General features: G+C 48.5%; 10 protein-coding genes across 10 annotated transcripts; 5 read left to right on the top strand and 5 right to left on the bottom strand.

Moving 5' to 3' along the window:
• Nucleotides 1–113: 113 nt before the first annotated feature.
• Nucleotides 114–1,394, bottom strand: BO85DRAFT_491975 (uncharacterized protein; the record flags this gene model as incomplete). The annotated part of the gene is made up of 5 exons (XM_025663749.1): nt 114–385; nt 472–545; nt 614–987; nt 1,046–1,113; nt 1,166–1,394. The coding sequence occupies 5 exons, from the start codon at nt 1,392–1,394 to the stop codon at nt 114–116; spliced, it is 1,017 nt and encodes a 338-aa protein (XP_025511378.1).
• A 448-nt stretch (nt 1,395–1,842) lies between these two features.
• BO85DRAFT_381268 (MDR family MFS transporter) lies at nt 1,843–4,249 on the top strand (the record flags this gene model as incomplete). The annotated part of the gene is made up of 8 exons (XM_025656408.1): nt 1,843–1,899; nt 1,979–1,993; nt 2,054–2,249; nt 2,437–2,656; nt 2,734–3,087; nt 3,139–3,254; nt 3,332–3,589; nt 3,843–4,249. The coding sequence occupies 8 exons, from the start codon at nt 1,843–1,845 to the stop codon at nt 4,247–4,249; spliced, it is 1,623 nt and encodes a 540-aa protein (XP_025511377.1).
• A 1,073-nt stretch (nt 4,250–5,322) lies between these two features.
• BO85DRAFT_381503 (cytochrome P450) lies at nt 5,323–6,867 on the bottom strand (the record flags this gene model as incomplete). Its single annotated transcript, XM_025656423.1, has 2 exons — nt 5,323–5,759; nt 5,820–6,867. 2 exons carry the CDS (start codon nt 6,865–6,867, stop codon nt 5,323–5,325), a joined length of 1,485 nt encoding a protein of 494 aa, XP_025511376.1.
• A 397-nt stretch (nt 6,868–7,264) lies between these two features.
• Nucleotides 7,265–8,914, top strand: BO85DRAFT_452992 (cytochrome P450). The gene is made up of 2 exons (XM_025660964.1): nt 7,265–7,446; nt 7,524–8,914. Exons 1-2 carry the CDS (start codon nt 7,399–7,401, stop codon nt 8,715–8,717), a joined length of 1,242 nt encoding a protein of 413 aa, XP_025511375.1. The 5' UTR covers nt 7,265–7,398; the 3' UTR covers nt 8,718–8,914.
• A 1,058-nt stretch (nt 8,915–9,972) lies between these two features.
• Nucleotides 9,973–11,286, top strand: BO85DRAFT_462858 (uncharacterized protein; the record flags this gene model as incomplete). Its single annotated transcript, XM_025661874.1, has 4 exons — nt 9,973–10,031; nt 10,110–10,832; nt 10,885–11,203; nt 11,233–11,286. 4 exons carry the CDS (start codon nt 9,973–9,975, stop codon nt 11,284–11,286), a joined length of 1,155 nt encoding a protein of 384 aa, XP_025511374.1.
• Nucleotides 11,287–12,026: 740 nt separating this feature from the next.
• On the bottom strand, nt 12,027–12,661 carry BO85DRAFT_405511 (uncharacterized protein). The gene is made up of 2 exons (XM_025657302.1): nt 12,523–12,661; nt 12,027–12,461 (listed from the first exon to the last, which is right to left on the bottom strand). The coding sequence occupies exon 2, from the start codon at nt 12,451–12,453 to the stop codon at nt 12,250–12,252; it is 204 nt and encodes a 67-aa protein (XP_025511373.1). The 5' UTR covers nt 12,454–12,461; nt 12,523–12,661; the 3' UTR covers nt 12,027–12,249.
• Nucleotides 12,662–14,578: 1,917 nt separating this feature from the next.
• BO85DRAFT_523473 (uncharacterized protein) lies at nt 14,579–16,476 on the top strand (the record flags this gene model as incomplete). The annotated part of the gene is made up of 5 exons (XM_025665354.1): nt 14,579–14,907; nt 14,964–15,165; nt 15,221–15,262; nt 15,315–15,463; nt 15,525–16,476. 5 exons carry the CDS (start codon nt 14,579–14,581, stop codon nt 16,450–16,452), a joined length of 1,650 nt encoding a protein of 549 aa, XP_025511372.1. The 3' UTR covers nt 16,453–16,476.
• Nucleotides 16,477–16,896: 420 nt separating this feature from the next.
• BO85DRAFT_442159 (Zn(II)2Cys6 transcription factor) lies at nt 16,897–19,143 on the bottom strand (the record flags this gene model as incomplete). Its single annotated transcript, XM_025658827.1, has 4 exons — nt 16,897–17,301; nt 17,360–17,651; nt 17,706–18,099; nt 18,195–19,143. 4 exons carry the CDS (start codon nt 19,141–19,143, stop codon nt 16,897–16,899), a joined length of 2,040 nt encoding a protein of 679 aa, XP_025511371.1.
• A 793-nt stretch (nt 19,144–19,936) lies between these two features.
• On the top strand, nt 19,937–21,331 carry BO85DRAFT_381471 (TauD/TfdA family dioxygenase; the record flags this gene model as incomplete). The annotated part of the gene is made up of 4 exons (XM_025656420.1): nt 19,937–20,186; nt 20,249–20,735; nt 20,804–21,109; nt 21,172–21,331. 4 exons carry the CDS (start codon nt 19,937–19,939, stop codon nt 21,329–21,331), a joined length of 1,203 nt encoding a protein of 400 aa, XP_025511370.1.
• A 1,110-nt stretch (nt 21,332–22,441) lies between these two features.
• BO85DRAFT_381460 (SDR family oxidoreductase) lies at nt 22,442–23,376 on the bottom strand (the record flags this gene model as incomplete). Its single annotated transcript, XM_025656419.1, has 3 exons — nt 22,442–22,782; nt 22,829–23,287; nt 23,346–23,376. 3 exons carry the CDS (start codon nt 23,374–23,376, stop codon nt 22,442–22,444), a joined length of 831 nt encoding a protein of 276 aa, XP_025511369.1.
• Between the last annotated feature and the right edge of the window lie 176 nt (nt 23,377–23,552).

Genomic DNA, 23,552 nt, shown 5'->3' with positions numbered 1-23,552 from the left:
CTTCTACTCGCAATCGGGGTCTGCTTTCCGTCTGTCCCTTTCCGCGTTAATAAGCACCGGCCTCATAATCCCACAAGTAAAAATTTTAGTGCAACCTTGCCACCCGATGAGAACTAGACCTCCTCTCCGGGGCGTTTTGTCAGCTCGGTAATGGACTCTGTCGACGCCCCGTTGGAGGGAGGATAGTGCCTGTTATTCCTGCCAATGTTGATTGCGGACTCCTTCGAGTTATTGACGCTCCTGCTAGAGCGGAATAGGCTTGAGAGCTGATAGAAGCTGTCTAGTCGCACGTGGCGGAAGAAATACGGGATGGCTGGAAGGCAGGAGCAAATGGAGGCGAGAAGAGGCTCCATAGCGTTAAAAATAAGAGCCGGGGCGATGGCATCTACAATAGGTTATACATATGTTAGATAAAGCTCCTGCGTAAGAGTTGGAAGAACTTGGGTGGTAACATGGGATTCAAAGGCTTACACAAATCCGATTTGTGGCTTGTGCCGGGTGCACCTTGAATGTAAGCTATCTTCAACAATGCCATCAGCGTGGCGCTACGTTACCAATCAGCCCGCGTTCCTCGAGTGTGTATGGTAAAACTAAACAGAAGGATATGACTTACACGAGTCCGATAAAAAACGATATGCTCACGGCCAGCTTTTTGCGGGCGGCAAGATGAAGATTCCAAATGATCCGCTGCGGGAGGCAAAACATCATCACGTCGTGAACGGCGTTGAGGATACTGGCGGAGTATTCGAGTTTCAAACTTGAGCTACAGTTTTCACTGAGACTCCACTGGCTTGAGAATGGTCGGCACTGAAAACTGTAGGCGAAGATTAAGGCAATCGCCCAGAGAACCATCCAGCAAGCCAATATATAGATGCAGATATGGAAGCTGCGCGGAGCAGTAACGAAGATACGACCCAGAAGCGCCAGGATCGATAATTTTATGGTTGTAATGGACATTGTGTATGAGTACAAGTTGACTACTTCCCACTATGTTCCTGTCAGATGCAATAGGTCGCTGTTTGTTGACATTTCCGCTGATACCCACCTTCATCTGCATGATCGACTCATGGGTAGTCACGGTTATGCTATGCCGACCGATACCATTGGCGACCTCTGTGGTTGCGATCAGTACTCTAGTGAGTCGGTTGCAAGCGACTGTACTGACCTCCAAGAGTGGCACTTATGAACGGTATCAGAAATATGATGCCTGCGATAGAGAGATAGTCGTCCAGACTAGGCATCGTCTTTTGTTGTCGCCGGACGGCCAAACGAATCACCACCAGGATGATTGCGATGACATAAAAGGTGATAACAACACCATAGCAAGCAGGCTGTCGTGTCTCATTGATGTGAGCCTTCTCATAGGCGATCTCGATGGGGGAAAGAGTGGACATGATTATAATGTAAGAATAATACGAGATCTGGAAGGTGAATGAAAGAACACGAGTGCGGGCTCATCTAAATAGGTGTGTCCTTCAGACTCTCGCCAGAAATTTGGCTAACTGGCCGAGCCTGAGCTGATGCATGTATATGCAGGTCGACTTAGTGCTCATTGGGGGCGGACGGAGTCTCCTTGTCGTAGGTCTAAAAGATTCTTTGTACCCGATCGACCCGTCCGCACTGTCTAAGCCACAGATAGCCATCCTCAGTCATCAGACTTTTACAACCTCGCTCTGAAAACTTTTCATATAATCCCCACACATTGATCACTGGTTCTTACTGCTCTACATTTTTCTTTTTCGCATATCTTCCGCGATGACCAGCATTGACATGTCCAGCGGTGACTGTTTCCCCTCCCTCGAGAAGGGACCCCCAAAGGACAGCCTCGTGGCGACAGAGCGGATGTCCAAATATCAATTCATAGTCACCATACTAGCCCTCTTGCTTGCAATGCTTCTGGTAGGCATTCGGTTTTGTTTCTCTGAAAAATCACATTGCAGTTGGGATTCTGGACTAACGATTGTATGATCACACTAAGACTGCCTTGGATCTGGTACGTCGAGTTTATTATTTTTCTATTTGAATCCAGTTTCTGTTAATATGCTGCCCACAGACAATTATCTCCACGGCCGTCCCACGAATTACACATGATTTCCATAGCCTCAACGACGTAGGCTGGTATGGCTCGGCTTTCTTCCTCACAATGTGTTGCTTCCAAACATTCTGGGGAAAGCTGTATCGATACTGTTCCATAAAGTACATTTTCATTACGGCAATCTTGAGCTTCGAGTTGGGAACACTTGGGTGTGGTATGTCTGTGTCTCTCTCCTGAATCTCTCGTTTCTTTCTTTCTTTTTTTTTTTTTTTTTTTTTTTTTTTTGGGTTTTTTTTTTTTTTTTTTTTTTTTTTTTTTTTTTTTTTTTTTTTTTTTTTTTTTTTTTTTTTTTTTTTTTTTTTTTTCTTTCTCTTGGGACGAAGATTCTAAGCCAGTACCAGCGGTGTCCAAGAACAGTGCCGGGTTCATTGCTGGCCGTGCAGTCGCGGGCTTTGGTGGTGCTGGTGTGATATCGGGCACTTATATTATTATAGCCCACATTGTACAACCTGAAAAAGTTCCGGTTTTCTACGGTCTGAATGGCATCATTTTCACAATCGCAAGTGTTGCCGGACCCTTGATTGGAGGGGCCTTCACGTCCACCGTGACTTGGCGATGGTGGTGAGTAGTAATGGCTTCTCTAGGCCTCGCAGACACTCTCCAAGAACTAATATTGCAATCTTTCCTGTTTCATCTAGTTTCTACATCAATCTTCCTCTTGGGGGTGTAGCTGTTGCCGCACTTTTGCTGAGTTTACGCCTCCCTCAAAGCCGCCGACCGGCTCCTACACCGGTGCTGGAAATTCTCCTCAAGTTGGATCTCCCGGGCTGTTTCGTCATGACTGGTGCCCTTATATGCTATCTATTGGCGCTGGAATACGGAGGAATTACCAAGCCTTGGAATTCGTCACAGCCCATCGGCCTACTGGTCGGGTGGATCCTATTGACGCTACTTTTTGCGGCCGTGGAGTGGTTCCAGGGGGATGAAGCACTGGTTGCGTCGCGATACCTGCGTAACCGCGGCGTCTTGATGTGTTGCATCTTCGTATTCTTGTAGGTGAAGATTACTGGCAACTCAGTCATTACGCTAACTGAGCATGGCAGCCTAAACGCGGCCAACTATATCCGCGTCTACTACTTGCCTCTCTACTTCCAGGCGATCAAGTATGCCTCGCCAGAACGCAGCGGAATTCTCCTACTGGCATATATAGTTCCCACATGTATGCTTTTCCCTTCTTCCGATATCTGTGCATCTCCAACCAGATCCTGACTGTTGCGCTTCGGTTTCCCTGTACAGCCGTTTTCACGATGCTGGCTGGCGGCGTCCTCAATAAGGTCGGATACTACCAACCTTTCCTCCTCGCGGGCGCCGGTACAGTGACTATCGGCTCTGGTTTGATCTACACCTTGGACATCAACACCCCTTCCGCCAAAATCATCGGTTATCAGATCTTGGCGGGGGCTGGAGATGGGATCTGCGTTCAAGTCCCAGTGACGGCTGTGCAAGCATTTGTGGACCAAAAAGAGCTAGCCACGGTGACTGCCCTCGTTTTGTGTAAGCACCTTCCTCTTTCTTACTAGTGTGTTCACGATCCCGTCTGCTTCTATGGAGACACTGGAGACACGGCGATCACTTTCTGTTCCGTTATGCTTGCTTGTTTGTCCCTCCCCATCAATGTTACCCGCCTGTCATCCTTTAACCCCAATTCCTACGTTCCGACTCTACTCCCTGCTTTTCAAGCACCTTGCCTTTTTTTTTTCTTTCTCTTCCTTTATGTCTTTTATTTTACTGACCCTCACCCATGAAGTCTTTCAACTAGGCAGTGGCGTCATCGGGATCGCGGCGGGCGAAAGTATCTTTTCCAACCGGGTGATCCAGAAATTAGCCCAGTATGCGCCGGGGACATCGGCGACAGCAGTGCTGGAAGCTGGGGCGTCGGAGCTACAAAGTGCATTTGGCGAGGCAGAATTGCAGGGGGTTCGTCGGGCGTATCTGGCCGGGATCCATGGTGCTTGGATTCTGACTCTGGCCCTCTGTGGGGCGGCAGTGGTGGCCGGTGTGTTGGCACCGCCGATCTCCATAGCTGGAAAGACCGGTGTCCGGCCTACTACGGAGGGTGATGGCGATAGCAAACGCCGTCCCACTGATGAGATGGGTGAGGAAGAGCGTGGTGAGGTGGACGGGGCTGGGGTGTCTGATTGCAAAGCTGGCTGAGGAGTTCAGATCGTTGTTCGGCTAAGCAGTGGAGCCTTGAGTAACTGGCAAAGGCACATTTGCCCGGGGGGGGGGGATGAGTACGGAGTTTACTTACCTAGTAGGTAGCTATTAGCAGATGAAAATGTGACGGTTGTTGCATGAACATGCAGACTATTCATCAGGCGTTGTTGCCATGGCTTTGTGGGAGTGGGGTGGTCGACGTTGTCGCTACGGCGGAATGGTGGGTGTAGTGTCATCAATTCGATGTTGTTTGGGCGCTACGATGTAGAAGGCCGGGGCTAAGTCTCGGACTTTTGGGATGGAGAATTCCAATCAGTATGGCATATACTCCATGTCTCGCTAAGTGCGAGTCTGGTGGGGCTGCCTGAGAATCAAGCCTGGATTGGCGGCTCAGCCATCCGATTCCGTAACCGGAGAGACCAACCCAGGGATCTGCATCCCCACACCCAAGTACTTTGTACAAGTTCTAGCACCCGATTCGTTGATCCTGCAAGCAGCAAACAGTTGGAAATTGGCACTAACGAACGCCAGTGGCCTGTATTCAAATTACATTATGAACTTCCTCATCATGTTCATGTTACAGAGGGTATATTTCCTAGCGTTAGCTCGGTGGGCTAACCGGCTATTCTTGCCAAATTTCGTGATTAAAACTAGCCAACATGCGTGCAGAGATTTTTCTAGTTTGTATCTCCGTGCTTCGCTTAGAGAGGAGGGAGGATCAACCTAGATGATCGACATATTAGGCTGAGTTGCCAACGTAAGCCACTTTGTAGGCAAGCTGATTGAGAGTGGGCGTCTTGCGGGGCCGACGCAAGGACACTGCGGGATGAACCCTAAAGGTAACTAGATAACTCATCCCGCTCACCAGGCCCACTATACGGGCTGTTGAGGGGCCGGCAGGACACTGCCCCCTTGGATTATCCTACGGGCAATGCACAATCGCCATAGTCAACCGGGAAATATTGAATTATACTTCTCCATTGAGTGAAGCAGCATCGGAAATGGCAAAACTAGGAGCGAGTGAAGACTCGGTAAGTACTAGCCCCCTCCTCCAACCCACCTATCATGGCTCATGGCTCCCGCCTTCCTGCTACCCCTACGGGCTTACGCCGTCGGCGCAGCATCAGATTAGCACTATGACTAGGAAAGTTGAACTCGAATGGGTGGAGCCCCTTGGGCCGTCCCGGCTGCTCGAGCTTGAACTCGAACTCGGTCAACAGCGTGCCGAGGACCATTTTGATAATATTCGAAGCCATGAAGCGCCCGGGACACGAATTCTGCCCGTGCCCAAAATGCAAGCTGGTTGGACTGGTCGTTGCGAACTGATGACGGTAGGTCTCGCTGCGGTTCTGACGTAGCCTGTAGTAGCGCAGCCCGTCGAATCGTGTGGGATCCTCTACGCTGTCGTGCTGGATTGGGACGATAGGAAATTCGACGTGTGAGCCTGCTGGCAGGTGCAAGCCATCACTAAGCTCAATCTCATCGGTAAATTGACGCTTGTATCCCACTAAAGTAGTACATTGAAACGGTCAGACTGAATTGCGGGAAGAGATGGGGTCATTCATACTGAGACTTGGGGGGTTCATGCGTTGAGATTCCTTCATGAAGCTGTCGAGCTTGCGCATACGCAGAAGGGTAGTCTTTTCCCATCCGCCATCAACCTCCAAGGCATTGAGGACTTCCTGGCGGAGCTCATCCTGATACTCTGGGTAGGCACAAAGGTCGTACAAGGTTTCCGTCAAAGCCATGGCGGTTGTGTGGTTGGAGGCTAGGGAAAGAGCAAGGACCATAGACGCCAGCCGCAGCGGTTCGGCATCTTTGCCCTTCGCAGCTTCAATGAGATACTGGAGCACGTCTGGAAATTCGGATTTACCCTTGCGTTGGATCTCATCACGGCGCTCCGCGTATATCTGCTTTCTGTAGCGGATGTATGGCAGTAGAATACGTTTTGCGCGCCAGAAACGCCACGAAATCTCCCACGAGCAGGGCAGCAACCAGGAGGCAAGCGTCTTAAATCCATAGGGCACCAGTCGGATGGAGATAGCAGTAATGAATATGTTATTGAGGTAGCCCTCGGCCGAGGCGACCCAGCGATTGTCATCTCGCAGCTCGCGGCCGCCGAAAATACGAGCTGAGATGCGCCCAACGATACGGTGGAGGGTGTGGAATGCTGGAACGCTTGTCCATTCTTCCTCGCTGATGTTCGGAGGTAGCTCGTGTGCAAAGGCCGCATCTAGCTCCTTCCGCACCGTTGGTATTAAGATAGCCAACTGTGGGTTCACCTTCCACTTGAGCACATCGACGAACAGGCGTGTCGAATTCAGCACATCCAGATGTGTGTATTTGCTCTGCATATTGTCCAGGTTTGCCTTCATTGCATTTGCCCGATTCGGGGGCAGCTTGCGGATCTCCTCTAGGTACTTCTGTGGCAGGACGATGACATCGTTCCCAGTGAGCTTCCACGGCCTGTTCTTGTACTTCGTGTATCCCTCGTGCAAGATAGACTTGGCCGAAAAGAAAAATTGAAATCGAGCCAACCAAGCATACTTGAGTCCAACGAAAGGGGCACTGAAGGCGGCATTTCCAACCTTAGGGCGGACCCAGTGTTGGATCATGAAGTATATGAGTGACAGACTGGCGATGGTAACGTAATACCGGAACGTCTGGTCGATCATTGGAAGCATTGACTGAATCATCTTGAAGCGCAAAAGAGCAATTTGGAATGTCAAATCAAGGATGGGTGATAACGATGAGGATCAAGAGAGTCGTTGAAGTGGTCAACGTAGGGCAAGCCGAAGGCTCTTATCGCTCATGGATTCGGAGGAGACCATGCGAGGCGCTTTCGGGACCGCGAATTTGGTAGTCTGTAGCTTTCTTTCCCACCGCGCTAACAGTGACACTAAATTCTCACCCGCATGGATCAGCCACCTAACGGTGGGTGAACTGTACTATGGTATAGGATCATTTGTAATGCATTTCTGTGGAGACGACGGCGGAATTGAGTTTAGGTCACGGGCCTCTACTTTTGGGGGCAGCCTTTATTAAACAAACGGCACTTCTTCCCCTGCAGGCGCTGCCTCCTCTGTCGGTCCCAATTCCTATGACTCCTTACTATCTGGTGTCGTAGCTGAGTGCATGTTGAAACCATGGCAATCCCGTCGTCCATCACTGCCACCCTGATCACCCTTCTCCTCGTGAGTTCAGCCGTCCCAAGCCCCGCCGGGGGCCGAAACCACGAAAAGTGTCCCCTTCTCTGACCCACGCCTTCTAGCTTCCCATCCTCTTGGCCCTGAAGCGGCTTTACTTCCACCCGCTATCTCGGTACAATGGACCGCTTCTTTGGGCATTAACCCGTGTGCCGTATATGCTGGCATTCCGGAATGGCAAGTTAGCACATAAAATAAAGTCTTTTCACGACGTTTATGGCGAGACCGTCCGCGTTGCCCCGAATGAGGTGTCCTTCATCAACCCCGACACTGTCAAAGACATCTATCAGCGCAGACCGAGCGGCGGCGGTTTCAAGTCACTTCCTAAAGATCCCATCCGCCAGGCACCTCCAAGGCCAGGGCAGCCCATTAGCATCCTCGATGCGGGCGATTCTGACCACACACGACTCCGCAAGGCCTATGCGGCCGCCTTCAGCAGCCAGGCCTTAAGCGCCCAGGAGCCGCTCGTTGCCAGCTACGTCGACAAGATGATCACCCAAATGCAGTCCCAGAGCGAACTAGCTACAAAGAAGGTTGATCTACAAGAGTGGATCAGCTTCTGCACCTTTGATATCGTCTGCAAATTAAGCTTCGGCGAAGATTTCGCCTGTTTGGACAATCAACGCTACCACGAATGGGTGGGCCAACTCGTCTACTCGCTCAAAGCCAAAGTCCAGCTAGCCTCCTGCCGCTTCTATCCCTGGTTGTTCAACTACCTTGTCAAGCGCCTACCCAAGTCTGCGGGTGTCCTCATGGCCCAGCACCAAGCCACAACCAAGGAAAAGGTGAAGCGCCGGTTACAGCAGCTGGACAGCGATGCCAGTGCTGAAGGCAATGATGCCGCAGGGGTTACTAGGCCGGATTTCCTAGCACATCTTGTGCAGCAGCAATCCCGCCGGGAAATTTCCGAAGGGGAGATGGTAGTGAACGCCGCAACTCTCATCGTTGCTGGGAGCCACACCCTTCAAACCGCCATCACTGGTATTCTATTTCACCTCCTTCGGAATCCAACAATAATGGATCGCGTGACGAGCGAGGTGCGCAGTGCATTTCTCTCTGCCGACCAGATAAATGTGTCCACCCTGCTCAGGCTGCCCATACTAGAAGCAGCGATCAAGGAAGGCATCCGTCTCACCTCCCCCGTGCCCCTGGGGTTGACTCGACTGGTTCCCATTGGGGGCCATACCATCAACGGGGAATATTTCCCAGAGGGAGTAAGTCACTTTTGTCTGCACTTTTCTCATTACTTGCGTGTCTAATTTAGCCCGGAGCGGGGACATGAGATAACAGACTCATAGAAGCTAACGATGAATTACAGACTGTTGTCTCCTACATGCAATGGGCTGCCAATGTCTCCCCACAGAACTATACCGACCCTCAGGCCTTCCACCTTGAGCGCTGGCTCAACTCGCGCCCGCAGGCTTTATCTCCGCAAGATGACCCTTTTGAAAAGGACCGGCGACATGCTACGCAGCCGTTTCTACAAGGCCCGCGGGACTGTATTGGTCAGAATTTGGCCCGCATGGAGATCGTCCTCATTCTGGGCAAAATTTTGTATCACTTTGACGTGCAGCCAGAGGAGACCCTCGGACGCTGGGAGGATCAGGAGACATATGCTGTCTGGGTTAAGACTCCGCTGCCAGTGTATTTGAGAACAAGAAAGGACATGAAATGAGTGTCCCTTTTCAAAAGGCATCCAATCGAACTTTGATGTATGTCGAGGCTGCGGCATTTTCTTAGAGCAAAAACAACCACCTATCTGGACAGATCAATGACGCTAATCATATGTACTCCCCACACTTAGGTAGACTTGGTGGTGTGATAGGGATATTCAAAGCGCGGGTGAAATACTAGGTTGAGATGACTATGTTCTCATACGATTATGGGCAATGCTCATTACAGATTTGGGTACGTTGCATTTAAGCAACAACTACGATTGGTTCGTTGGCAGTAGCAACCGATTTGCAGATTATGACCTTATCAATAGAAACGGGCACCGATACTGCGTAGCACAGGAGACGTTAATCACTCAGTTACATCACTGGCTACTGACCAGAGCATATGTTAGATTGTCACACTCTATCCAATAAATCATTGGAGGGGCAAGAGCAAATTGTGGGAGGTGTAGTATGGGTCTCAATGTGTGTGTAACCAGGTAAGGCCGTCTGATCTTCAGTCCCTTGCGTCAGAATCGGATTCATGCAACCCATTGTTTCCTGATCGGGTAATATTACATCAGTAGTTATTAAAAACAGGGTCTTACGCGGCCAGCAGATTAGATGTAGTTACTATCATTTTCCTTGGAACCCTAGCAATTCAATAATGTTCATCAAAGTCACACTTGTCAGCGCCAGTCTATAAACACATATAAACAGCAAGCGCAGCATGGCATTTACTGAACCATCACTCACTACCTCCCCTCAGCTCTAGGTGGATCCAACACTTCGTATTCAATTGACTCCTTTAAGCTAATCCGAGCAAAATATGATCAAATATATCTTTTCAAAGAACACGATGCAGCCCACCCAAGCTGTCAAGCAAACCCCACCTTATTTCTGGGGCAATACCTCTGTGTCCAAACCTCTTCCGGTGGCCGGATATGAAGAATGTCGGAACCTAATGGGTGATTGATCCATTCCTCGACTTGAAAGAATGGTTGGCAGCGGCCTGCAGAAGCTCAGGTCTATGTTTGAGGCAATAAATGAATCCTCAACGTTGAATATTACTCATTGTTCGGTAGTCAATCTCAAGTTATTGCCAGAGCTGCAGCAATGGCAGATTGATCAACGACATAATGGATGGATATTACTATCCAAAGGCAACGGACTGGCACGTGTGCCAGAGAAGGTGGTCGAACTGCTGAATCCACGGGATTGGCCTGAGCCGCTCTTAACCCGAGCTGCACTCTTCGGAAGTGGCCTGTTCAATATGCTGTGTGGAGCCCACGATGCCCACACACTCTACTCAAGTTACTGTGCTGACATGATCTTCTGTTGGGAGCATGCCTATCACCTGGTGTTTCCCGACTTTGTCAAGACCCTCGAACAGGCGATTCATGACACCCATGCGCTAGTTACGCCAGGCGGCAGAGATCGAAGGACCGCCGCGGATTTGGCCCTGCGATACATGAGAGAAAAGACATCACTAGAGGAGCAATACGTCACACAACTTTCGGGGAAAGTGGCACGCGTCAATCGTGACCAGGCGCTACCTTTATGGATATGCGAGAGTTCTATCTGGCCGTGTGGCGTTGAGGCGATAGCACGCGGCTTTGATTGTGCCGCTACAGCACATGACTTGATGCAGAGTGTTCCGTTAACAGACATTGTGGATGTCGGATCCGATATCCTCAACTCAGAGCTACTCAACGCACTGTTAAATACAGCAGATATATGCGACGGGCGTTATCACTGTAGAAAAGCTGAGACCTGTCTATGATGCATGCGCGTATAACAGTGCCAGAATGTTGACTGAACGCTGGTCCGATCCATGTGCAAAAGCGGTCATGGTACTATACCCCTGGCACATCCTTAATGGCAGGCATAATTTCCTTCGCAGGGCGTTGCTCGGCTACCCCAAGGCACGGAAAACATATACTTGTCAGAAAGGGGCAGACTTTGGCGAAACATTCGATCGTAATTACCGGACAACTGGTTTCAGCCGACCTCTCCAGAATGCCTGTAATGGGCATGTATATTGCGATCATATACAGCAACAACTGCAATCATGGTCTTGCCCCAAGCCTGTCAACTTTGTGGTGGTTCCTCGCACCAGCAGTGCCGCAACTTCCGTTTCCCAAGTAGCTCGTTGACTCTGCAATTTGGTTAGGGCTCCAGTTTCGGCAGATGGTCCCATTTCCTCTGCGAGGATCCCAATGATGGTCCCTCGGTAAGACAGGTGATGAAAAAGACAAAGTGTTTATTATGCATATATCTGCACTCTCCGATGAGTAAGACTTGACTGTCTGGGTGGCGAACCTTTTAGATTCCCGACGCTTGGGAAATAATGCCTGTGGCATGAATATTGACAATCGCAGCTCACAAGTCACACAGTAGAAATAGTAATTAGTTAGCCGGCGTGTTGGAAAGCCGGGAAAATGTTGTTAACGAAGGGAAAGGGGAAGTGTGTAAGAGCCTACTGGTAGCAAGGACCTATTCTTGATTGTTGTCCATTGGGGCAATGATTGACTCCAGGTTTCTTATCAGTCGGATCCGACTGATACGAACGATCTCCGGCCAGATTATTCAGAAGGGGTTCGTATTGAAATACACTGGAAAGACCCACATTGACCAATGATGGGAGCAATATCAATGCCTGCCTTATTATGAGATAATAATGAATTTCTACCTTACGCCTATCCCGTTACCCAAGGGGGGCTATGTGTGTATCTTTAAACCAACACCGACGGGACCGGAGTTCGCTCCGATCATAGCGGCCATATGCGAACCAAAATACCTTCAATTTCTGCGGCGGTCATTTCCTCGAATAATGACGCATCGTAGTTCAATTTACACATAGCTTGCGTCGCTCGACCATCAACTTAAGAGAGTGGCTTAATGTTACAGGCTCTCGACTTTCAAGGCAGTAATACATCGCTGTTTCAAATCTGGAATGTACAAGAATCTCGATAAGCTCATTGTAAGACCCCTGTACATTATCCCCAGTAATACCTTCCGCTGGCTCATGCAATCCGACATTACTATCGAGAAGGAGGCCGTGTCTATGTCGCGTTTGATTAACCCTATCCGTCTATTCTATCGCCAAATCTCGCCGTAGTGATCCATCAATATCTTAAGCCAATCGTCCGTCAAGCTGCTTCCGGCTGTCATGCTGTAGCTGTTCGAGAGACTTTAAGACTCGGAGGTGCTCTTTCTTAAGGGCCTCAAATCCTTCATCGAGCTGCTTGTGCCATGGATACAGAACAAAAACTTGGAATGCGAGTGCCGACGATGCCACGACAAAGTTTGTCAATGATATTCCGCGCGTCACAATCATCTTGCTGTCTTCGTAAACCGTTAGAATAGGCCTTTTCTTAAATGTCTGCCTCGCAGATAGAGGACTTACATTAGACTGAAGACTTTGGACTTTTGCAACCCAATGGGAGTGGATGGGTTTGATCAAGAGGCAGAAGAGTTCAAATCATAGAAAACAATGGTCCTTCGGAAGAGTGGAATTAAATGACCGAGGGGAAAGGAAAGGAGCATGGAACATGGTATAAGAGGCGATTCTGGACCAAGGGTGCTTGGCCGCCCCTTTCAATTCCCTCGACAATATCGGAGAACTAGCCGACCCCTAGTCCCGATTAGTGGTTAGTCTCTTGTGGCTGCATCTGCGCATCCCCGAAGATGATCCTCGGGTATTGAGCACACTGTGGGTGCGCAATTTAGACCACTACAGCTCTGTACTGGCTACTTATTGACTTGTATACTCTGATTGTTTCTGTCAATGAACGTCCAAGGCACTCCGATCGAATTCTTCCAAGATATGTGCCTTCCTATTTGATACTTAAAGCTCCACTACGTTTGTAGTTGATGACTCAATTAATGTGTCAGACCAAATGTTAGGTGTCCAGGTACCAGTCAATTGTTTCAGGTCGAGAGACTGCACTGGGGGATGTACTATAAATGCATCCGCCTACAGTAATACGCAGAGCGTGCTAGTTATCCCTTAAAGAACAGATTCAGCACTAAGACTTAATACTGGGTCAGTCTAATGTAAACATGATGCAATTGCAGAAATCCAATAGATATCACTAGTTAATCCAATTATGACAGTGCTGGGTAACTAGATTTTGCGGTGGTCCTCATCTTTAGGGGCCATCGTAGATGACCATTGAAGCCCGCCCGGACTGATGACAGTATGTTACCACAATGACAGTATCTTCATTTAGACTGGCAAAACACCCAGTCAGATGTTTGTTTGCCACATCTGAACCATGTACCGTTTTCTTCTCGGAGTAAGCCTTTTCGATCTTGGGCTTTCAAACGATATCCCCGGGATCTCGACAGAAAATATTACGGGGAATCTCCCTAAATGTTACTAGACGTTTAATACTCCAATAAAACCCACACATAAATTTTCCTACTGCTAGACTACCCCGAACAATCCGATTTATACTGACAGCATAGCTTGAATCTATTTCTTCCAAACTAATAATGTGACACGCGATGACTTCTCCCTAGCGTCGACCTAAGCATGTAGGAAGAGGATCATACTCAGCAATCTAGGTACCATTTATCTAAGTATCAGATACCTCGCTTTAGACATATCCTTTATCTTTGAAAAAGCCAATCAGAATTGATTGCCTCATCATGCATCATTTCTTTGCGATCCCCGCATGCCTAAAATGTTAATGGCTAGTTGTTCATTATATCTTTGACTATGCATCTGGTCTTTGCTAAATAGCTTGGAAGTGTTGTAATACGAAGGCTCTGGGATTCCCTGGAAATCTTCAAGGAAACCAGCCATCTACGAAGATTCGAAAGCAGCTCTAGGTATAAGTAGCAGGTAAAAACTTTTTAAGTTTCGTAACATAGGGAGCATAAGGAAGCATATTGATGGCTATAATACTTTGTTGGGCGCAGTCACGGTTGAGGTAATGTTAATACTAGTAGAATAGGTAGTAACGAAGAACACGAGCAGGCATGAAAGCCGACCTGTATGTGATTATGGAAGACATTTATATACATCTAGTTTCAATTTGTGTGAACACCCAAACTCCCATTATACGGTCATGTTCGATTCTATATTGATAATCACCTGCCAATGTAGGAAGCTTTGTAGTACGGTTAAAATATACACATGGTTAGCGCTCACCTCGATAGCATGCAAGTTGGCAATACGTCAAGGAAATGCTGCATTTAGCGGCCACGGGTTAGAATATCAGCTAACCCCATTGACCCTAGGCTTCGGAGTGTCGAATGACGACAGCAGGAAGGTTGGATTGCTCATTTGTCCTCCCGCCGACTGGCTAGCGGGGGTTGATAGACCCACAGCTTCCAACAGTGGCAATCATTCAGTATTGAATGCATCCTCACATCCGGTAACATATATACAAAGCAACGCCCGTTGACCAGCAGTATATGAATTTCTAAGAGCACCGCTGCTTTCGCCCACCAAAATGTCATTTTTCGACGCCGAAAAGCTGCAACCCGGCAGTACGCCGAGACCACTCCCTCCAGCTGGTCCGATGGATGGAGAATTAGAGGATATTAGACCGAATCGACTCGTTCGAAAATTGTCCCCTAGACAAGTTCAGATGATTGCCATTGGGGGTACTATAGGAACAGGGCTATACTTGGGAACAGGCGAGGCGCTGGCAACTGGAGGACCCGCGTCGATACTGTTGGCATATACCATTTGCGGTGGCATTGTTTTCCTCACCATGCTCTCTTTGGGAGAGATGGTAGCATTCATGCCTGTTGCAGGCTCGTTTTGCACCTTTTCAGGGTATGCCGAGCATCAATGAAAGCGTCGCTCTGGGTTTTCTTGCTGACATTGACCAGGCGTTTCGTCGATGATGCGCTTGGATTCGCCTTAACGTGGAATTACTGGGCAAATGACGCCGTCTCCACAGCTTCAGACATTATAGCATTGCAAGTCTTGCTGGAATATTGGACGAAGCATTTCCCTGGCTGGGGCTTAAGCCTCATTTGCCTTGCGCTTGTTCTGACCCTGAATACCTGCTCAGTCAGGGTCTTTGGAGAGGTATCTTGGTGATAACGAAGAGTGAGATGTGACATCCTATTAATCATCCCTCCAGATCGAATACTGGCTGTCATTACTGAAAGTCGTGACCATCATTGTATGTGCGCAAGCCCTCATTTACATCCGTGCCTCCATCTTATATCATTCAGGTCTTCATCATTGTTGGGATTGCTGTGAACTGTGGCGCTAATACTGATCAAACATACCTGGGCGCTAAATACTTCTACACCGGGGACGCGCCCTTTGTCGGGGGGATTGGAGGCTTCGCTTCCGTTTTTGTGACAGCTTCCTTCGCTTAGTAACACTCACATGCATGGCCCAAGCAAATTTGGATCATGATCGCTGATTTTAAGTATTAGTGGCGGAACCGAAAATGTGGCCGTTACAGCTGGCGAGACACGGGATCCATCTCAGACCTATCCTCGTGTCATCCGCAATGTCTTCTGGCGCATTCTTCTCTTCTACGTCGTATCTATCATCATCATCGGTCTCGATATTCCTTACAACTATCCTGGCTTATCGACACAGAGTGCTTCCACCAGCCCTTTCACTATTGTCTTCGACAAAGCCGGCAGTACCGTGGCGGGCAGCTTTATAAATGCTGTAATCATGACTAGTGCAATATCTGCTGCCAATCACGCCCTCTTCGCCGGCGCACGCCTTCTCTACACCCTTGCCATTAGCGGTCACATTCCCGGTTCTCGTTTCTTGGGCCACCTTAACCGATTCAATGTCCCATGGGTGTCAGTCCTTTCGACCGCAGCTATCAGTGCTCTCTGCTTCGGGGCAAGTAAGATTGGTGCCGGTCAGGTCTGGTCGTGGCTGCAGAATCTGGTGGGGGTGTCAAACCAGATATCATGGTTCTTCATCTGCCTGACTTCGCTGCGTTTCCGGTCCGCCGTCCGACATCAAAGCCTCGAACACCTGCTACCTTTCAAAAATGTCACGTACCCGTGGGGCCCGGCGCTCGCAGCCGGGTTGAATCTCTTTCTGGTACTCATACAGGGCTGGAAATCCTTTAGTCCAAGATTCGATGCCGCTGGGTTTGTATCATACTATATTGAGATCCCAATCATGGGCTCCCTATTCTTGATTTGGAAGCTTTACAAGAAAACCAAGCTTGTTCCTCTCGGTGAGATTGACTTGGAAACAGACCGATACCAGCGGGAAGATAACGTTGATGATCGCGGCTTGCATGTCTCCGAGGGATGTCCGAACAATGGTCAGCTAAGGTGTGTGACATGGTCGTTGGCTTTCTTCAAAGCAGTCAGAAACTGGATGTTTTGAAAGATATGATCAATGTTAGGCGAGTAATGATCAAATAGATAGAATAGTTATAACCTCATATATTACAACAAGGTATCGGAAGACTGAGGGCTATCTTCAGATCGAATAGTAAACCTCCGCTTCCCACAATGATCAAGTTATACATGCCAGGATACCCTAATGTGTAAATTAATGCACAGCAGCGAGCTGTGGTACCTGTGCAATAGACAAAGGCCAGTAAACTAGTATCAAGGCCCCTAGTTAACCATTTAGTGGCAGTAGAATCTGCCAATGCAATCTGCAGACAAGGAACCGATGTCGTACTCTTCATTAAAATTCTACCATGTGTGACATCCACGTCATTTTGTTGGTGAATACAGCTCACCATAACTAAGCCCTACGAGCTGACGCGAAACCAATGCATAGCTGATCATAATCAAAGTACTATCAGTATGGAAGTGTGTTTTATTGGTTTAGCGACGGGTGGCCAGCAAGATTGTGCCAGAAACTGAGCTCAAATTCTTGGAGGTTGGTATTGTCCCATAACCACCAGGATCCGTCATCTAGAGTTTCCCTTTGCTCGGAGGCAGTCGGATGTTCAATTCGGTTATCTGAAGCGACCATCGTATTGTCCAAGGAAGGCGTCATCATCCGATCCAGGATAGCCTTTATGGTTTGGGTCGCGCGAGCTAGCAAGGCATAGTTGGGTGAGTCTATATATACTAAAGTTCCGCGTTCGATTTCTGCGGCAAGGATGCTTAGTTCTTGGAATATCTTCGAAAAGCTTGTTGTAAAGCTCTGGATGGCAAATGAGCGCTTGACAAGAGTTAGGCATATCATTCCCGCAGCGGACAAGCCGTAGTATGCGACCTTCGAAATCGTTCTCATTAGACAGGACATTGCAAGTTTTGATGCAAACGTAACCCACCTTCCATACGAGCGATGTACCAGAGTTCACTATCTGGTCTTTGAGTAGAATGGTTTCTACAACAAGGCCCAGCATCTTCAAGGAAATCTCGAGCAACTCCGAGTCGGGCTCCGTAGACATAGGGCGGACTAATGCAAGTCTTAGAAGGAATTGGACATGTAGGTAGTTCAACTTCATATTAACCATGAAGTCTCGTTCTACTGGTCGTCGATCACAGGCTTTAAGGCCACATTCCAGCCGGCAGCTTCGAGGAACCGCAAGCCATTGGGCCTGGATATCCGCCTCTATCAGCCTTATTGGGGTTAGTACCACACTAAGGGTTATTAACACGGAACACTCAACCTACCATGCTCTTCGGGCCCTTTCATCATAATTGTCCTCGGTGAACAGGTCCAATATATCATCCTTCAGAATGGCACAGAGACCAGCCCATCTCGAATCAGTAGCAAAGTCCAGCTTTTGAGTATGAAGCCAAACTGCTGGGCTGCGGGATGCCTCGTGTGAATTCGCATCATGATCACCCGGTAGGTAAAAATGACAGAACCTACGTAGGATTCGAGGTGGGCGGCCAAGAAAAATGGAAACATTTTTGTCGGCAGAGTATGCTCGACAGAAGGCGGCCTGACGCAGATCTCGTAGGAATGCAGGAGCTGCACGAAAGGATTCTGTTTGCTGTTGGTGGTAACCAAGGGCAAATAGAGCCGCTGCGACATCCCCCAATTTCCTCCAGGACAAGTAGCCTGGAATCATATCAAATAAGTATTTAATAACATATGTGTAGCTGAGACTTCGTTTATTCTTTGTCTTTTGGGGGTGGGGAATAGGAATTACATACTTTGATCGCCATCAACCTGGGAATGAGATATGAAGTTTTCGTAGGTTAGAAAAAGTTGAAGGTCATTCATACAGTCCAGGGGTAAACATAGATCCAAGAATTGATCCGAGTACGAGAGGGTCAACTTCTGAATTTTACGACGCTGTTGCTCCGAGCCATACATTGGTTCTGCATAAGTCAAGTCAATAGAGGCTCGACAGACAGCGGTACAAAATAAACCCAAAGTCTCCCATCGCGCATGAGGCCCACAAAAATTAGCACAGTATTGGTCCAATGTTGTGTCATGGTTGGGACGGAGAGGGCAGCGGGAATTGTAGAAGAGGCGCTTGGAAATAGTCGTGGCCGATGCATGTGTTCCATCAAAGTTTGAGATTAGGTGAGAAGTTGTAGATGCGCAGGGCGTAGTCAATGGGCCAGCTAAAGCAAGATTGGTCCCCGTAGCTATCCATCTTCTGAAAAGTTGAGTAAACTGCGGAATCAATGAGTCTCGGTGCAGTTCGAGAATGAGCTCGGCACCTTTGGCGATACAGGTGTCATCGAAGATATAGTCATCGGCCGGATTTGGGTGAGAGTTGATGTCAGTCGTGGGGCCTAATTCTGCGGTCTTCTGGATTTGCAATTGATCGAAGAATGTTGTATGACTCGACGAGCCTAAATAGCCTGGGTTGGGGTATTGGAAAGCTGCTGGAGGGTTGACAGTTTCATCGGCCGTGACTCCGGAATTACGAGACGGATCATTCTCTTGCCTTCGCCAGTTTGCAGCCCGAGCAGATGGTCTTTTGAAAGGTCGTGAACGATAGGTACAATCTGCACTTCGGCCACGCTCCCTGCACCGTGAGCAAACCGGTTTGTCATGGTCGCACCGCAGCTTTATCGCTCGGCATGGATCACAGGCAGGGAGCTTGCCAGATTTCGCTGTGAGTCGATTTGATGATGTCGGAGTCGGCATCCTGAGGCATCGGTGACTGCAAATCTCTGCACCAAATGCCACACCGCCCGCTGTGCGATGTTTTTTCTCTCCGGCGGAAGCGGTTGTGACTTGTGAGACTCCGATTTTTACTCCGACTCCGAAATTAGTGTCTCGCGAGCATTCAACGGAGCTGTGGGATAGAAGGCCTACTTAACATCATCGGTATAAAGTAATCACATAATCTTTCTCCATAATTACGACATTATTGCGCTCTGATACTAGATTGTTCAAGCCCAACGGCCAATTGCAATAGGTCTCGGTTATGGGCAGGGAGTCGACAATTTAAGACCCGACGGGAACATGACTAATTAACTAAGGACTAGCATCACAGTGCCAACATCATTATCAACCTTTCTTACTCTATGGCAACTCATACGAGACGGTGGTAATTGATGGGGTTCAAACTGGACTGATAGTCTACTACCAATATTCATGGCGTCAACTCATCAGATGAGCGGGTCCTCTATACGCCGGCGCAAAGATCTTGGAACGCCGACAGTGACGCCGACACCCCGATACTGACCCCGACATGCCGCAGTTGTCATTTCTTACAGAGAACTACATTCCAAGTCCAACCATTGGACAGTTCTCTTAGATAGCCCTACATGATCGCAAATGAGGTAGCCCAGCTTCACAATGTACTATCACGCCATACATCTCCCTGAGTAATATAAAACTCAGTGTCCTTAGATGCAACACCTGTCACGTCTCTATCTACATCGGATTCCTGCACTCCTGCGTGCCTTGAACACCTGGTCATATTTCGCCCATCATGGTTGCATCTACGATTTCCCAGCAGGCTGATATTGACTACATGCCTGACCATGACAAATATCTGGCGCGTAGTAAGCGCAGACAAGAAACCGAAGAGCTGGCCATGCATCTTCCTGAGGGTTTCCCTACACAGCTGTCAGGTGACCTAGTGTGGGATGCAAGAACCATTGCTGATAGGTATGATTGGAACTATCAACTCAGCACTGGGGATATCTCTGAGATAGATGGGGCTCTCCGATACTTCCAGTGTATGTGATTATTTCCCATGCTTCCTGGACCATCGGCTCCGACTCATCCTAGTTTCTATCAGCCTTATCAAAGCCGATGGGCGAAATCTGTCCGAACACCTTCCCACTGCCAAAGTTGCATACTACATTGCGCGATATCTCGAAGCAGGTTCACGAAGGCCATGGCTTCAAAGTCATCCGGGGTCTGCCAGTCGACAAGTACACACGTGAAGAGAACGTGATAATTTACACTGGTCTTTCATCACACGTCGCCCCTATCCGAGGTCGCCAGGATAGTAAGTGGCAAGGAAGGCCAGCCGATGTTATGATAGCTCATGTCAAGGATCTGAGTCAATCATGCAACTCCAAGGACATCCCTGGTCCGGTGGTGACGGCTGACAAGCAAGTGTTCCACACGGATGCTGGTGATGTCATCGCCCTATTCTGTCTGAATGAGGGTGCTTGGGGTGGTGAGAGTTACCTTGCCAGTACCTGCCATGTGTACAATGTCCTAGCAGCTACACGACCAGACCTGATCAAGACGCTGTCTGAGCCTTGGCCGTTCGATGAGTGAGTCCACCGCTGCAGAATGGCATAGGTTCCGGTGCAAGAGACTGATAAGACATGTCTGCATTTAGCTTCGCGCCAACAGGCGATGTATACAAGCTACGGCCGCTTCTCTATTACCAGTCTGCCACCGGGAAAGACCCAGAGCGATTGATGATTCAGTATTCGCGGCGAAATCTGACAGGGTACATGGACTGCAAGCGATCAGCCCATATACCGCCACTCACTGAGGCCCAGGCAGAAGCGCTTGACGCGATCCATTTCACTGCTGAGGCTCACTCCATTTCTTTGGATTTTCGCAAGGGCGACATTCAGTTTGCCAATAATTTGAGCATCTTACACGCTAGGGGTGCCTTCACCGACTCCAACGAGAAACAGTAAGTATCCTGGCGTCGAGATGCTTAAAAGAGAAGAAGAGCTGATTATCCTTTCTCGACAGGCGGCACCTCCTGCGACTCTGGCTGCGTGATCCAGAATATGAGTGGAAGAAGCCCTCTGAGTTGAAGGAGCGATTTGACCGGGTCTATGACGGCGTAACTGTTGAGAACTCAGTCTACCCGCTGGAAGCTACCATACGTAGTAGCAACGTGGCTACATAGAGACCACATGTTTATAACAGTGTGGTGGAGTATAGTATATCATATGAGCCTGTAATGCTCTCACAGACGCGATATTGCGAAAAACTACTACGAAAATATACTTCGTGTAGCGAATTATTGTCTAAGTTAAATATATTAGACGATAATTGGCCTGTCAAATCAAGGCATCGTGTAATGCATACAAGATAGTGACTTCAATATTGGAGCTATGTCTGGACGCTTCGGAGATGCTACTTCATCCCAGTGCTCAATTCGTTCACACTAATCCCATGGGAGCAGTCACTGGTGAAGTTCTATAGCGATCGCCAAGTAGGCAATGGGATCCCTTGGCTCAGAAAGAGAATATCGGGCTTCTCTTGGTCACCTTTACAGAGCTGGTCAGTCCTGGGACTATGCTCCGATGAGGCCCACTAGACTCTGGATCCTTTCTTGCTGCAATCCTCACGAACACACTAATAAAGCTTTACCGGCACGCAGTCATTTACGTCCACATAGAACGAGTAACCCCCCCCCCCCCCCTTTTTTTTTCCCTTTATTCTTATTAACTTAATCTTATCGGGAACGATATATGTGTGCAGACATTATTATTTATATGGGTCCAAGAGCAGTAGTAACCCTCACATCGGTCATCACGTTGTATGCTTTATGTAAAAGGTCGTACGTCACCCAGGTAGAGAGATTTTGAGTGTAAGCGAGCGAACTGAGGTCAGCCATTCGAATCAATAGCGACCTACATCTCATCTTAAGAGGCGGGGAATCAAGGAAGAGGGATGGTCGAGTCAAAGCTAATCCTTCCCCGGCCCATATAGTGACTGATTTTCCACTACTATCGCCCATCATGTAAAATACGTTCCGACCGAAGACTGATTACGCAATTTGGAAACACGATGGACTGGTGGGTACAGTGAAATATGTGCAGGATCGATCAGCGCTTGTTGGTGGGTCCAATTTCTATCAAAATGTATATTGTCAAAGCATGACCTGAGACTGATGATGAGGTGCAAACCATCTCAACTCGGCTTTCCAAGGTCATTATTACTTCAATCGTCGAGAAGTAAGACCCCCGGGACGCCTGCCAACTATATAAACGAAGAGTAACGCCCGGCATCTTCAACCCATCATATGCTGATGAGTTAGTTGCGTCACCTCATCAAAATATTCTGGTATGTCGACACAGTAGTACTTCTCCCCGGACACTAGGATTGCTTGCGAATGAAGCTGATCGCGCGAGACAAACGTCCCCTTTGAATCTCTTACGTCATCTTGCGAGATCAGCTTAAAGATCACGTTGGTCACATCACTCGTAGTGATCAGGACCTTCTCCGAGAAGTAAGCCTTCAGCTCTGGTGTAATCAAAGGTGTGATGACTACTCCTGGGCAAATCGCGTTCACTTTCACACCTTCGTTCCACAATTGTTTACCGATCGAGCGTGTAAACCCAACCAATGCATCTAGAATTCTTAGCTTTGATCCGCCATGGCGGCATCGTGTACTTACGTTTTGTCGCTGAATATACCGGCGTATGCATGCATGGGTATAACCCACCGATGCTCGACGTGATAATCAGGTTTCTCTTCCCCATCGTTACCTCCGGCGATCGGCGAAAATAGTGCATGGCGAGGTAACTTGTATAGATGGCGCCGGTCAAGTTAATATCCGTTAGTCCAGCAATATCAGGCCGTGGCGGGATTCCTGTTTCATGCTTGGAGAAAAAGACCGTGTCTTCGGCGACGCCGGCATTCGCAAAGACAAAGTCTAATCTCTTCTCCTCGTTGAAGATCTTCTGAAACGTATTGCCCTGCTGCTCGTACTTTGTCACATCAGCCTGGTGAAATGTGGTATTTTTAAGCGACGCAGCGGCCGCTTTGCCGCGTTCCAAGTTGCTACCAATGATGTGAACTTTCCAGAGGCCGGTGAGGTCGAGTTGTTGAGCGACATCGAGGCCGATGCCACTGGCTATGAATGGTTATTCAGGGTCGGCCATGATCATGGGCATATGGGGATGGTAACTTACTTCCTCCTGTGATAAGTGCTACCAAAACCATACTGTATTACTCGGTTAGAAATGCTGATGACATCAGTGGTAAGTGAAGTACTACAAGAACATCATGGATTTATATTTCCTATGGCGATCATGATGGAAGAGGGTTTGTGCGAACTACCGAAATATGCTAAACAAAGATGGAATAGAATGTGGGTAAAGCTGAAGAAGAATGTTACC

The sequence above is a fragment of the Aspergillus piperis genome (genome assembly GCF_003184755.1).
Source record: "Aspergillus piperis CBS 112811 unplaced genomic scaffold BO85scaffold_23, whole genome shotgun sequence".
Taxonomy (NCBI): domain Eukaryota; kingdom Fungi; phylum Ascomycota; class Eurotiomycetes; order Eurotiales; family Aspergillaceae; genus Aspergillus; species Aspergillus piperis.
This window is presented reverse-complemented; position numbering and strand designations above follow the sequence as displayed.